At 36.9% G+C, this 13,404-nt stretch overlaps 5 protein-coding genes across 5 annotated transcripts; 2 read left to right on the forward strand and 3 right to left on the reverse strand.

Moving 5' to 3' along the window:
- On the reverse strand, positions 388-4,214 carry LOC104708032 (centromere protein O-like). The gene is made up of 13 exons (XM_010424517.2): positions 4,085-4,214; positions 3,530-3,576; positions 3,387-3,435; positions 3,247-3,295; positions 3,088-3,158; positions 2,898-2,956; positions 2,572-2,670; positions 2,058-2,115; positions 1,699-1,835; positions 1,515-1,571; positions 994-1,091; positions 722-903; positions 388-637 (listed from the first exon to the last, which is right to left on the reverse strand). The coding sequence occupies exons 2-13, from the start codon at positions 3,539-3,541 to the stop codon at positions 582-584; spliced, it is 927 nt and encodes a 308-aa protein (XP_010422819.1). The 5' UTR covers positions 3,542-3,576; positions 4,085-4,214; the 3' UTR covers positions 388-581.
- On the forward strand, positions 4,395-5,184 carry LOC104708031 (putative peptidyl-tRNA hydrolase PTRHD1). Its single transcript, XM_010424516.2, has 2 exons — positions 4,395-4,890; positions 4,980-5,184. The coding sequence occupies exons 1-2, from the start codon at positions 4,480-4,482 to the stop codon at positions 5,160-5,162; spliced, it is 594 nt and encodes a 197-aa protein (XP_010422818.1). The 5' UTR covers positions 4,395-4,479; the 3' UTR covers positions 5,163-5,184.
- LOC109125995 lies at positions 5,200-5,727 on the reverse strand. The gene has a single exon (XM_019228884.1). It carries the CDS (start codon positions 5,579-5,581, stop codon positions 5,378-5,380), a length of 204 nt encoding a protein of 67 aa, XP_019084429.1. The 5' UTR covers positions 5,582-5,727; the 3' UTR covers positions 5,200-5,377.
- Positions 5,943-8,996, forward strand: LOC104708033 (pentatricopeptide repeat-containing protein At5g10690). Its single transcript, XM_010424518.2, has 10 exons — positions 5,943-6,413; positions 6,528-6,660; positions 6,806-6,903; positions 7,012-7,173; positions 7,290-7,358; positions 7,489-7,624; positions 7,713-8,023; positions 8,136-8,204; positions 8,377-8,553; positions 8,653-8,996. Exons 1-10 carry the CDS (start codon positions 6,021-6,023, stop codon positions 8,875-8,877), a joined length of 1,773 nt encoding a protein of 590 aa, XP_010422820.1. The 5' UTR covers positions 5,943-6,020; the 3' UTR covers positions 8,878-8,996.
- On the reverse strand, positions 9,355-11,118 carry LOC104708035 (chromo domain-containing protein cec-1-like). The gene is made up of 2 exons (XM_010424519.2): positions 10,918-11,118; positions 9,355-10,771 (listed from the first exon to the last, which is right to left on the reverse strand). Exon 2 carries the CDS (start codon positions 10,734-10,736, stop codon positions 9,513-9,515), a length of 1,224 nt encoding a protein of 407 aa, XP_010422821.1. The 5' UTR covers positions 10,737-10,771; positions 10,918-11,118; the 3' UTR covers positions 9,355-9,512.

The following is a 13,404-nucleotide window of genomic DNA, read 5'->3' on the forward strand; positions in this document are numbered from 1 at the left end:
TATTATATGTTCTAGGAACATAATCTCTTAAATTGTGACATGAAATATTCAGGGGGGAACAAGATGAAAAATCAGTGGTGACTTACTATAAACTTTTTGCATGGATGGTTTTGTGAAAAGATAATTCAAAGTGGGTAACACAACTCCGGGATTTCTTATCACCGTAATTTCATATGCTGTAACACATACTTTTCCTTTTTTATTATTTACAAAATTACTTCAACTAGGATCTTTTAAAATAGCTAATGGTGGACCAACATTAGAAAATGTATATCTCTAACTCTCACTCATATTGAACTGAACGTATTGTGGATAAGTTTAGTTTATCACTTTTGACTTCGTTTGCGTAAATTCATGAAGAATATGAATGAACCATGGTACACGCCATAGAGAACAAAACTTCATATATCTGTTTCTGTTTCAAGCATGAACATTTCCAGTCGGCAATAGTCTAACTCTAATCGATGAAGCACTATTTTAACATTTTGGATGCAGGATCACAATCATACATCATACAACGAAGCAGCAAATGAAACAGAAAAGTCTATGAGACACAGCTTCAGCTTTTAACACGGACTCCTCTACTGAAATATTTGCTCAATTTCGCCTGGCAGGTTTATCACAATCTCTGCGTATGCTGCAATGAACAAAAAGATAGACACACCGTAAAACAAAAAACAAAAAACATCACTCGAAACAAATCGGTGTAAACTAGAAATACCTTCAGGTAGTGATTGGATTCGTAAAGCATTCTCGGCAAAAAATAATCGCACAGGAACTGTTTGATTTCCAGGGCTTGTACACTGTTTCTTCGACTGACGATGCATTGGCCAAGCTAGAACTCTCACTTTTGTCGGCAGTTCACTCAGAAGATCTCCATATCTCAGGCTCACCATCACCTTGCTTCAATGCAAAACGTTTTTTTTTTATAAAAAAAAAAAAGAAAAAAAAAGCTATAACAACAGAATCATATGGATCCATGAAATTGCTCACCATTCACAATCATCTACGGAAAATTCAATCATGTGGTAAGGAAGACTGTTATAAAGCTCATTGATCTGATTTCCATAGAGCTCGTTCATAAGCCGTACCTACAATAAAATAAGGAGAAGCATCCTGGTTAAGCTGTATAAATTTTTAGGAGTTTCCTAACGCTTTTAGTGCATAATTCACCAACAGCGGTTATAATAACACACCCAGCATACTCACACCAGATTATCTGGTCCAGTCTTTCATTTTCATTCTAAAATAAATCCATCTAAAAATTATTTAATATCCTAATCTAACAAGGTTAATGATACATTATTGTTAAAATTCTCTTACTCTATGTTAACAGGTCACATGATTTTGGTACCAATTTCATTTCTATCTAGAGATCATATTGATGCGTTTTTACTGAGAAAACAAAAAAAAAATCAAAGAAGAAGCCAACAGGTTAAAAATTTAAGAGGCATGACCCAAAAGAACAACTTAAAAGGCCAATCTGACAAGCACAATCAAGATTGTTGACAAACCTGTTCCTTCCTTTCCACATATGCTTGCAGAAGATCCCCAACATTATCGATGAATTTCTGACATCCACAAATTTTTAACGAGAAAACTATAAGAAACAAAGAAGTAAGGGGGAAAACTGAAGATCGGGTGCAACAACGTCTAAGCAAGTTGAATCTCGATAATAGATCCAATAACCATGCTTACCTTAGCATTCGAACAAAGAAGATCATTTTCCAAGTCATGTAGTGGCAAAAAGAAAGGAATTGTGTGCTCAAGTACAATCATCTTCTCCAAAAACGACTTGGTCTCAAGCACACAGTGGTAAATCTCGTAAGTTTCTCCTGTATAAAAAAAGGATTAAATTATCATATACATAGAAATATGGTTAGGAAAAGTCCCAATGTCTTCATTTACATAGAAATATGGAGACGAAACAGCTAACTCTTTTACAGTAGAAGGTAAGAAACTTTTGTAGAAAAACTCGTTATGATGACTGCCAATAATTTTTGTAAACTAAAAACACTTGGAACTTATTGAAAAATGCCAATTATAGTTTAAAATACCTGCAAGCGATATTACATACTGTATTCCAATTCTTGCTCCCTCGAGGCAACATATTAACTGTTTAATAAAAAATCAAATTTATAAGCAAAAGAGGATACAACCAAGATTGGTCTGAGAGAGGTCACTCCAAACTTAAGATTAGACTGGTGTCAGCGAAAACTTTAAATCAGGAAAGATTATAGCAACCAAAATTTTTGGGAAAGACATAGCAATCAACATTCTCCAACAAATTTATACAAGTATACAACCAAGATTGGTCTGATTGGATCTATCATATAGGCAAACATTGCATCAGGCCAAGATGAATGCACAAAACTATAGGTTTCCTTTGGACTATCCAGAGCTTTCTACTGCCATATGGTTTTCTGATGTGGCTTTTAGTGTATCTTCTTTAGGGGTATCCTGAAAAAAATTATGGTAAAATCTGTGCTATCTAGACAAACAGACCTAGGGTACAATCAAATTCAACTTTCTACAGAAGAAATTTGTAAGAATGTAAGACCTGTGAAGTACCTTATTTCCAACTCTGTAAGTAACTCGCTCTTCAGGATGACAAACTTGTGCAAAACCTGCATTACCGTTATCTGCCTTTCTGTCAGCTTCCATATGCACCTACACAGTTCATGGTCAAGTTCAGGAAAGAGTAAAAAAAATCAACAGATGAAAAGAAAAAGCTGGCCCAACAGATCTCATAACACAAAAAAAAATAAAACACTTTTCATCAGAACGACATAATTGATCTAGATCTGCCCTTATTAAAGTGTCTACAAAGCCCTCAACTAGATACCAACGCCTGGAACACCTCTTTTTAAAGTACACAATGATGATGGATGACATACCCGTTCCCTTAACGTGGCCAACAAACCATCATTCCAATCTTCCCCATCTAAGCACACTTCTGCAGAGGAGAGGAGAGAATAACCGCATTTGATTAACATAGATACATGGATGAGCGTATACTTATGAAACAAAAAAATACAGCCATGCAGATGACTGATCCAATTCTGCAAATCAGCTATCCATACCCACCATGACTTTGGGATGCCCGTGCAGCTTCAAATTCTTTGTTCAAACGATCAAATATTGTCTTATCAGAATCCCTACAAATGAATGATTACCAAATTCATAGTTAAAAAAAATAAAAAGGATCTAGAAGTGAAGTATACATTTCAGAAGTGTATTTCCTACCTAGCAAGACGATTTGTCAATTCTCGATGCCTCTCGAGAAGACTTGAGACTACAAAAAGAGCATAGAAATTAACTAATCATCACCAAAAGTTTTAGACAAAGAAAAAAGGATCTAAACCACAATAAAAGCTGTAACTCACATCTTGCTCGTGTTGTATCCAGTCGGATATCTTGGTCCAGCGAAACAATCTAATTGCAACAAAAGCAAATGTTACGGAATCTGCCTTTTCAAGGTAAACAATTAGAAAAGGCAAAACAAAACCCTAAAGGGTGTGTTGTTTACCATTTCTCCCATCTTTGCTTTCGGAGACTTCCCAGTTGACCAAGCTCCTGCCAAAAAGCAGAGAAGTTGATTATCAATCTGTACACCAAATATTCTATTTGCATACGAAATTTAACACACTCCAAAAATTCGCAACCGGAGAATCATTTAGAAAGAGAAGCTCATCAGAGCTCTAACAAAACCATACTGCATACAACACCATATAAAAGTCCAAAACGAAGGTGACAAGAGTCCCCAAATCTGATTTTTTTTTTTTGGTTAAATTCTATTATTAAAAGATATAGCAACAACATAAACACGAGTGAGAAGCAAAACCCTAAAGCGACCAAATCAACAAGAGATATTATTACTCAAGAAATCGAACCGGCGGCGAAATCACGATTTCAGCTCAGATATATACACACGGAAACGAAATTTAACAGAAACGAGGCTGAATTAGATACTCTATCATGCTTCTAATCAGAAGAGCTTGTTTCATGTATTTACAGCGAACGAAGAATATTAACTCTAAAACCAAGAAGAAAGAAAAGAAATAAGACCGAATAAAATACTCACAGACGGCAGCGAGTAGAAATAACAGGTGAGATTGGCGGCGGGAGACTTTTTAAGCAGCGGCGGATAGTGTGTACGGACGTCGGAATGTTTGATTTCGCTCGGAAAGATCGAAAAATCTCAACCGCGAAATGAAAGGAGAAAATCAGAAGCAATTTATTTCGTTTCGTTTTCTAGCGAACGATATAACCGGGTTTGGTTATGCCGTTTAAGTGATAAAATTCTCCGGTCTAATATTAAAACCACATATCCTAAAACTAGCAAATTAATTTTGAATTTGATTCATGTCGTCGTGACCTAAACAGTTAATTTAAGTCAGAAATAGTTGGGTCTTATAAAAGCCCATTAAGAAAAATCTTATCCAATAGCAAAGTCCATGTGCGAAAACTTCCTTTCATATGGCGAGCGCCGTCATCTCCGCTGCGTTTCGATTCCCGTTCGTTACCCGCCGACTCTTTGATACGGCGCCGCGAATTAGGTTTTGTCATTCCACGATCCGGTCTGCTCAATCAACGATCCGGTTTGCTCATCGCCGAAGAAGATTCACAACGGCTTCTTCTTCTATGAGCCAACAACAGACTGGAGACATCGTCGATGCTGCATCCAGCAACGACGAGAACTCGGCGAAGAATCCCGAAGACGTCGTGGTGCAGTACGTGGTACTCCGAAGAGATCTAATCGATTCGTGGCCACTCGGGAGCGTGGTAACACAGGGATGCCACGCGTCAGTGGCGGCGATCTGGTCGTTCAAAGACGATCCGGTTACTCTTCAGTATTGCGATCCGCAGCACATTGATTCTATGCATAAGGTTGGTTAACTCTGCGAAACGCCAATTTTAGAATTCCGGGACGGAATTGGATCAATTTAACGCGTTTTTAAATTTTTTTTGGTGGTTAGGTGACTTTGGAGGTTAAAGGTGAAACGCAGATGATGAATTTGTCAGAGAAGTTGAAATTAGGAGGAATCTCTCACAAGCTATGGATGGAGCAGCCGGAGAATATTCCGACTTGTATCGCCACGAAGCCTTATCCCAAATCTCAAGTCTCTTCTTTCTTTAAGAAGCTCAAACTTTGCAAGTGATCACTCTTGTTCTTTTTTTTTTTTTTTTNAAGCTGAATATTCATAATCATGATTCATACATAAACTGAGAAATCGTAGAACAGTAGACATGTTCTTTTGTTTTGTTACAAACGTATACAAACACGATACACAAAGCAAGTCAGAAATTTGGATATTTACATAAATAGAAACGATCTCCTAGAGAAAGTGGGAGGGTTTTTTTTGGGTGGTTTCATTCAGCCATGGACGACGAGGCGTTTACCGCAAGTGGAACAGAGATGGCGACGTTTGTTTTTATTAGAGAGAGGAACGAAACAGAATCTCCATTGGCTATTAACGTCAACCACTTGAACCGCTCCGCCGCAATACGGACACGCTCCAGGAGCTGCGTACCTTCCGATCACCCTCTCGTCTTGATCGCACACGAACACCAAACACATCCTTCTTCTTGCTCTTTCTAGACAAAGTCAAACTATGCAATCGTTTTTAGCGTTTTCTGTTTGTTTCCTCATTGAAATTAAAGGTCTCAGTTTGGATGATATTTATAAACATATACGCCTCCATGGAATTTAGGATATTTTTGATTCCGCGTTATAAAAAAGGTTGCAGTTTCGAAATTTAGGAGTTCCAGAAAGTTATAGCTTAATCTAGAAGCAATTTTGGATTAGGAGAACTGAAAAAGTCAAAAAAAAAACTCACGTCACCGTTGAATATAAATATATTGGGCTTTAATTTTCAAAGCCTAAAGGCCCAAATTTGCGACGATAAGATTTGCACAGTGATGATATTGGTTCGACCCGCCAAAGTCAGTAAAACTTACTTGACTGATCGATCGTTGTCGCGCGATTCAGATTCTCTGACGTTATCCATCAATGGCGGATGGGTAGCTTCTTCCCGTCTCCTTTGAAGATGTATCGGGTTTTAGCTATCTCTAATCTTTGCACTCCTCTCCCTTTACTTAAATCGTCCACCTTTGTTCCGACGCGACGGTGTTATCCTCGAAGAGCTACTCCTTACTCCAGGCGTATCAATCTCAAGCCTCTCACCTCTCGCATCGTGCTCCTCACGCGCCGTCGTCAGCTTGGTCAGATCGTGGAGGAGGTTGAAGCTGCTAAGAAACGTTATGGGAGGCTTAACACAATCGTTATGAACTCAGTTCTGGAAGCTTGCGTTCACTGTGGAAATATCGATTTGGCTCTTCAGATGTTTCATGAGATGGCGGAACCTGGTGGAATCGGAGTCGACAGTATTAGTTACGCCACTATCTTGAAGGTGATTGTTTGGTTATTTCATCTAATTCTGAATTTTGATTTTCGTGTTACTTATCGTGTGAGAAGGACACAACACCTGTAATTTGATTTTGGAATCGTTTGTTTTTTGGTTAAGGGATTGGGGAAGGCTCGGAGGATTGACGAAGCGTTCCAAATGCTGGAGTCTATAGAGCAAGGAACTGCTGCTGGGAATCCCAAGTTGTCATCATCTCTTATCTATGGTTTGCTTGACGCTCTGATCAATGCTGGTAAGACACTCAAGCTGTAAAAGTTTCTCGTTCTCAGTATAGGCTGCAGCTAGTCTTGTCTACGTAATCTTGGTGTTAGTGAATTGGAAATATCATGGCCTGGCTGAAGCTGATGCAAAAACACTTTGATATTGCTCTAGTGCAGGAGATTTACGTCGTGCTAATGGTCTGCTTGCAAGATATGATATTTTGCTTCTAGATCATGGAACCCCGTCAGTTCTCATCTATAACTTGTTGATGAAGGTATTTCTTTACGCTTAGTTGCATTTAGGCTCAGAGGGAGCATCGTCGTTGTGTGTATGTCTTCTTTCTTTTGCGTTAAGGGTTTTCTTGTTGTTATATATATTTCAGGGCTATGTCAACTCAGAATCTCCACAAGCTGCAATAAGTTTGCTAGATGAAATGTTACGCCTTAGATTGGAGCCTGATAGGTTGACCTACAATACTTTGATCCATGCCTGCATCAAGTGTGGTGATTTGGATGTGGCTATGAAGTTTTTCAAGAATATGAAGGTCACACATGTGTATTTAAAAGGCCAGTTTTATACTCCCAAGTGTTACTCAGAGTAGTACTGGGGTAGAGCTTGGCTCATGTTAGTTATGATGTCTTGGTTTTGAATTCAATTCAGGAGAAAGCAGAGGAATATTACGACGATTTTCTTCAGCCAGATGTTGTAACATACACCACTTTGGTGAAGGTGAGCCACCAATCTGTAGATCTCTTTACATATCTAATCTTTATGCGGCGGGAAGATGGCCTATTACTCTTCGTTGTTTGTTTTCTTTATCAATTTCTGCTTCTTGTTGTGATGACTTTCTACTTATTAGGGATTTGGGGACGCGAAGGATCTGTTATCACTACAGGACATATATTTGGAGATGAAATTGAGTGATAACGTGTTCATTGACCGAACTGCTTTTACAGCAGTAGTTGATGCTATGCTAAAGTGTGGTTCAACAAGCGGTATGTTACAATGAATTGCTGTTTCATTATTGTTGCTTTCAGCATCCTTTGAGTGTTTCCTTAGGGTCTTTATTGGATATGTTCACAGGGGCCCTTTGTGTGTTTGGTGAGATATTAAAGAGAAGTGGAGCTAATGAAGTCTTGCGGCCAAAGCCTCACTTGTACCTTTCTATGATGCGAGCGTTTGCTGTCCAAGGGGATTATGGAATGGTGAGAAATCTGTATCTTCGGTTATGGCCGGATTCCTCAGGAACAATCTCAAAGGGAGTTCAACAAGAAGCTGATAATCTCCTGATGGAAGCAGCTCTCAATGCTGGCCAGCTCGAGGAGGCCCTAGGGATTCTCTCAAGTATCGTTAGAAGGTGGAAGGCAATACCTTGGACGACCAGTGGAGGCATGGTATGATGTGAAAAGTTATTTGCAGACATTAGATATTTGTTTTGGTAGACATGTATTACTAAGCAGTTATGTTCGATGATACCTTAGTTTGGTGATTTTTGTTCAACCGCAGGCTGCTGTCCGCCTAGAAACATTGTTGGGGTTTTCCAAGTCTATACTGCGTCCACATCTACTTAGAAAGGTATAGATACACCACACTCTCTATTCTTACAAATGATCTACTTAGCAAGGTATAAATTAACCATTTCCCACACTCTCTAATTCTTAATAATGGGGGTTTGTTGTGTTTTCCTTAACTTTAAATCTGAAATTGAGATATGAGTTTGGTAATTAATAACAATATATTGACTCAGGTGATACCAAGTGAACCAATAGAAAGCATTATGATTCAATTTGAAGCCACTCGACCTCTGCTAGGCACTCTGCAGTTGAAGAATGTTGTCATGCGGTTTTTCAAGGAGGAAGTTGTACCAATTGTAGATGACTGGGGAAGTTGCATAGGCCTTTTGCACCGGGAGGATTGCAACAAGGTGAGTTAAACTAAATCTTGTTCCGCTTTAGAACCTCTTGACATAGATAAAAGAAAAGTTGAATTGATAGAATTTGTGCATGTAATTATTTTCTCGTAGCTTGATGCGCCATTGGTCTCAATGATGAGAAGTCCGCCCACATGTGTGAGTACAACAACATCGATTGGTCGTGTGGTAGATCTGGTTTTGGAAAAGAAACTTAAGATGGTTATAGTTGTTCAATGCGGAAATCTTAGTGGGAGCGGTTATAGCTCAAAGACAGTAGGAGCTTTTACAAGAGCACAATTGTATCAGCTATTTGAACAAGAACAAAAGCTGCTTTAGTGGATGTAAGTAATATAATATTGCTTCTTATAAGAGTTAGTTCTTTCAAATTGTTAGATTGTCACGATTTTGCATATATAAGCAGTGTTCAAGAAAGCGGTCTAGACCGCCTCAAATCACATAATATTATTTTAATATATATATATATTTTATTTTTAACTGCATATATTTAAAATTTTAAGTATTATATTCATATACATATTTATAAATGTTCATATATTATTAATCTAAATTAAATAAATGTATTTGTTCTAAGTTTCGTTTATAATTTATTATTATTTATTTCTTGTTACATATATTTTTACATAATTTTATATATAATGTTTTATATTGTTAACGTTTAAACCGCTTAAAAACGCTTAAACCTCGACTAGGCGCTAGGCGTTGGGTCACCGTCCAGATACCGCCTAGCGCTTTGTTGAACACTATATATAAGTCACTTTGGTTAAAGGAAAAAAAAGCAGATGAGTAGTTCATGTTCACCGGCAAAAACCATATAATTCATAGTCCAACATCGATACTAGATGAAAACAAGAAAAAAAAAATTAACAAGAAACAATAAAAAAGCACTGACATAAGAAAGCTAATAAGATGCAGTTGCTATATGTTTGCATGTGATATAATGCAGATGTATATCACTTAGATACAGCAGTTTCATAGTCAATAACGGTTTGAAAGGCTCCAGCAAGAGCCAAGACCTTGTTCTTCTTCGAGTTCTCCTGCATCTTACTTGCTATTACATCGTTGTAGGCAGTTGGAGATTCCTTCTTTCCTTGCACCACTTCCTTCTTTGTTCCTTCCTCTGGTACTTCTTCTACTTGAGCCTCTGTTTCTGTTGTTTCTTCTTTCGATTTGCTGCTTTCGCTCTCTTCTTCTTTAACTTCTGCCTCTTCCTGTTCCTCTTCCTTACTTTCTTCGATGTTTGCAGCTTCTTTCATATCTTTACTAGTAGCAACTGTCTCGATGTTCTCCTCATCATCAACTTTCTCTTTAATTCCATCCTCGTCTTCACCTTTTTCTTCTTGGGTGCTCTCTGGCTCTTTCGGCTCCTCTGTTTGTTCTTCGGTTTTATCCTCATTGATCAGTTCTCCTTTTTCTTCTTCTGTGGAGGCAGCCACTGGACTGGTCTCCTTCTCTTCACCGGATTCATCTGGTTGAGCAAGCTGATCTTTGTCTTCCTCTTTTGTTTCATCTTTGCGGTCAGAAGTGTCTACATTGGTCTCCACCTTGACAATCTCCTGTTCGTCCTCATGAGCAGGCGCACGAGGCGACGATTCCGGGGTAACCTCTTTACTCAAAGATTTCTTTGGAACATTCTCAGAACCTTCCTTTTTGCTCTGAGAAGAACAGCTACCGCTTAGGCCGCTCTTCTTTACCCCAGAAGATCCTCTTGAAGCCACAGGAGGCGATTTGACCGTACTGCTTCCTCTGAGACCGCCTCTGCTGCTTCCATGGAAAGATGTAGAACGCAGACCAGTGACAGGCTTCTCTCTTGGAACCGCGGGTCTGTCCCGTGGGTGTGCTGCAGGAGAGGTATTGAGAGATTTGTGGGGTGCTGAAGTTGACGGAGAAGTCAAAGACGAAGGAGGACGATCAAAGGATCGTCTACGAAAAAGCTTCTGATTGTCTTCGACAGCGTTGTTGTTCTTCCTCAAGAACTTGACCGGGTCAGGTCTCGAGCTGATTGTTGGTTTCAGGTAATTGGGCAAAGGCTTCTCAATTGTTTTCCGATCAGATCCATCTGCGTTCGCTTCAGGTTCTGATGATGAGACCGGCTTTGTCTTTCTGCCTAGTGATCTTGATCTGGTGAGGTTTTTGTTGTCCGGTTTCGTTTTCGTTGTACTAGACGTCGTTGCCATTATTAAAGAAATCAAATAACGACCTGAGACGCTACCTATAACAACGTACGATCAGAAGAAGAAAAAATATTACAGATCATTTCAGAAGACTATCAAATAAGTAGCCAGCCTTAAACGATTTATAAGAATATTATTAATTCAAAACATGAATTACTATGAGAAGAAGAAGATGAATGAATACCTTGAGATCAAAGAAGATGGATTGCTTTTGAATATAGGAGAAAAGGCGTGTATATCAAGGAACGTAATCTCCAAAGTTTTGTGGTTGAAAATTAGGGTTTACTAATTTATTTTTGGAACTCTGTTTTTGTAAACGGAGCTTAAATCTCGCATTTCTTAGGTGGTGGTGGAGATCATGAATCCTCCATCTGTTTATTTGTTCCTAAACAAAATAATACCCAAATTTATAAGTTATAACGATTTCGACCGTTTTGGAAAAACCGTGGCCTTTTGTTTAAGCTAGCTTTTCTTTCTTGTGTTGTTAAAGTACATGTTCTTACAATTAATTAGATGGTAATCTAAACTTAATTATTATATTTTTTTGTTTTCTTATAAACATAATAGCTAATTGTATAAGGTCAAAAAAAAAAAGAGAGAGCTAATTGTATTGTTATTCTATATAATGCTTTACATATTCAATGGAAAAATATATTATTCCTAATTTAGTATAACAATAGATGACAGTCATATTTTGACAACAACCCACACATTAAATTAAAAGATTACTCTGTGATTTGTTGCCCAAAAACAGAATTAACCATTTTATTTATTTGTTAGTTTGTTGATTATTAATAATAAAATGATATAATAGGTATTTTATCATTTTTCTTCAATGTGATATAATCTAAACATTAAATGAAAATGTCAAAAAAAAGTATGTAAAAAACAATTGGCTCTTATAATTTTAGAAAACAAAGAAGTCAAAGATGGGAAATCCAAATTGAGAGATGCATCAGGGCCTTTCTATATGTCTAAACCAAGTACTGGGTTCCACCCCCAAACTTGCATACCATATATAGTACTGATGACTCTAGCAACAAAAGTCTTGGGTGTGGAGAATTCGATACACCTACATGGCTACATTATACGTTTAACTTAAATAATTAGTAATCATCTCCTATGGGAAGACTCTCGGATTAAAATACTTTTAAAACAAAGAAAATTCGATAAAATTTTGGGCCTAGCAATCCTGACATGCACCATACTTTTTGATGAACTAATCGAAGATTGGGTCGTATCCGAAAATCAGGAACTCGACCAAGTCATCATTTTTCACCACCGATAAAAAAAAGGTACATATATTGATGTAAGTTGACGAAAATAATATATGTGCTGAATATTCAAACATGATTGCTTATTTGAAATAAAATGACACATGAATTATACATGAAAATGAAAATACTGCAAAAATAAAGAAGTGCATGCTAAAAAGTGGAGAAAATGGTGGTCGATGTTGTATCCACGCTTTTTAAAGACATAAAAGAACCTTTATAGTGCAAGCTTTGTATATGAAGACCCTCACTATTAAACCTATAATAAGAGTTCTTTTTCCTAGCTTGCTAACAAAAAAACCGCATAAGAGTTTCCGACGTGTAGTTCTAAGTCTTTGCCTGTTTGGGAATTCCCTACCTAAAGTATTCCACGTTCCTCATATTTCCGAAATTTATTTATCTATTGTTTTATCATTGTCAAATTACAAGAAATTATATTCATTGTTAGCTATTTGAATTTTAAAGAAAATTGTTGCTAATGTTTTCTGTAATTAATTTTATTCTCTCTTAAATGAAATAACTTGGGTGAATAAGTAGCAACTTGAAAACAAAATTACAGAAATTAATCTAAGTATCATTTTTTTTTTTTTGGGACTGCAGCTAGTAACCGGTCTATTTAACAACATATAACATGTAGCTATCAAAGTAAGCATTCTTAGGATTATCAAATTTATCATTAGACTTTGTTCGTAGCATCTGCCAAATGTTTGGCTATTACACGATTCGATCGGTAGAAACATATACACTTTGTACAAATTTTCATAAAACTCTTTTTTCACACCCAAAAAAAAATCTCAAAATTTGTTATTATCTTAAATAATACAGGATGATAAGTATAAATTATCTTAAACTAGGAAGTATATACGTAGGGATGGAGTATCTTGATTTACGCCAAAAAGGACGATACGTTTTGTTACACCTTTCTCGACATTATCAACATCAATAATTTAATTATCTAAATCCTTTTTATCTAAAAAGTTTAATCTCCATTTTTATCTAAAAAGTTTAATCTCCTTATTTATCTATAAAAGTTTAATCTCCTTTATTATCTAAAAAGTTTAATCTAATCCAATCTTGTATAAACTCAATTTATCTCACCCCAAAAAAAAAAAAAAAAGACAAAATTCGGATACAATTATCTCATTACGTATAGAATACGTAACACCGCTAACGACAACGGTGTCGTTTTAATTCATCCTAATACTCTTCCATCTACTGATGACGACGTCAGTATACATCTCAGCCGTCCATTTTTAGCTTCCGCTGAACCAAACCCGAAATCAACGGTCCTGATTTCTCTAACTGCTTTATCCACCTCTTTTTCTTCCCTAAGTTTTAATTAATTAAAAACTTTAATAAACCCCACAAAAATTTATTATATAATACATAAATATATA

The sequence above is a fragment of the Camelina sativa genome, chromosome 8, assembly GCF_000633955.1.
Source record: "Camelina sativa cultivar DH55 chromosome 8, Cs, whole genome shotgun sequence".
In the NCBI taxonomy this organism is placed as follows: Eukaryota; Viridiplantae; Streptophyta; class Magnoliopsida; order Brassicales; family Brassicaceae; genus Camelina; species Camelina sativa.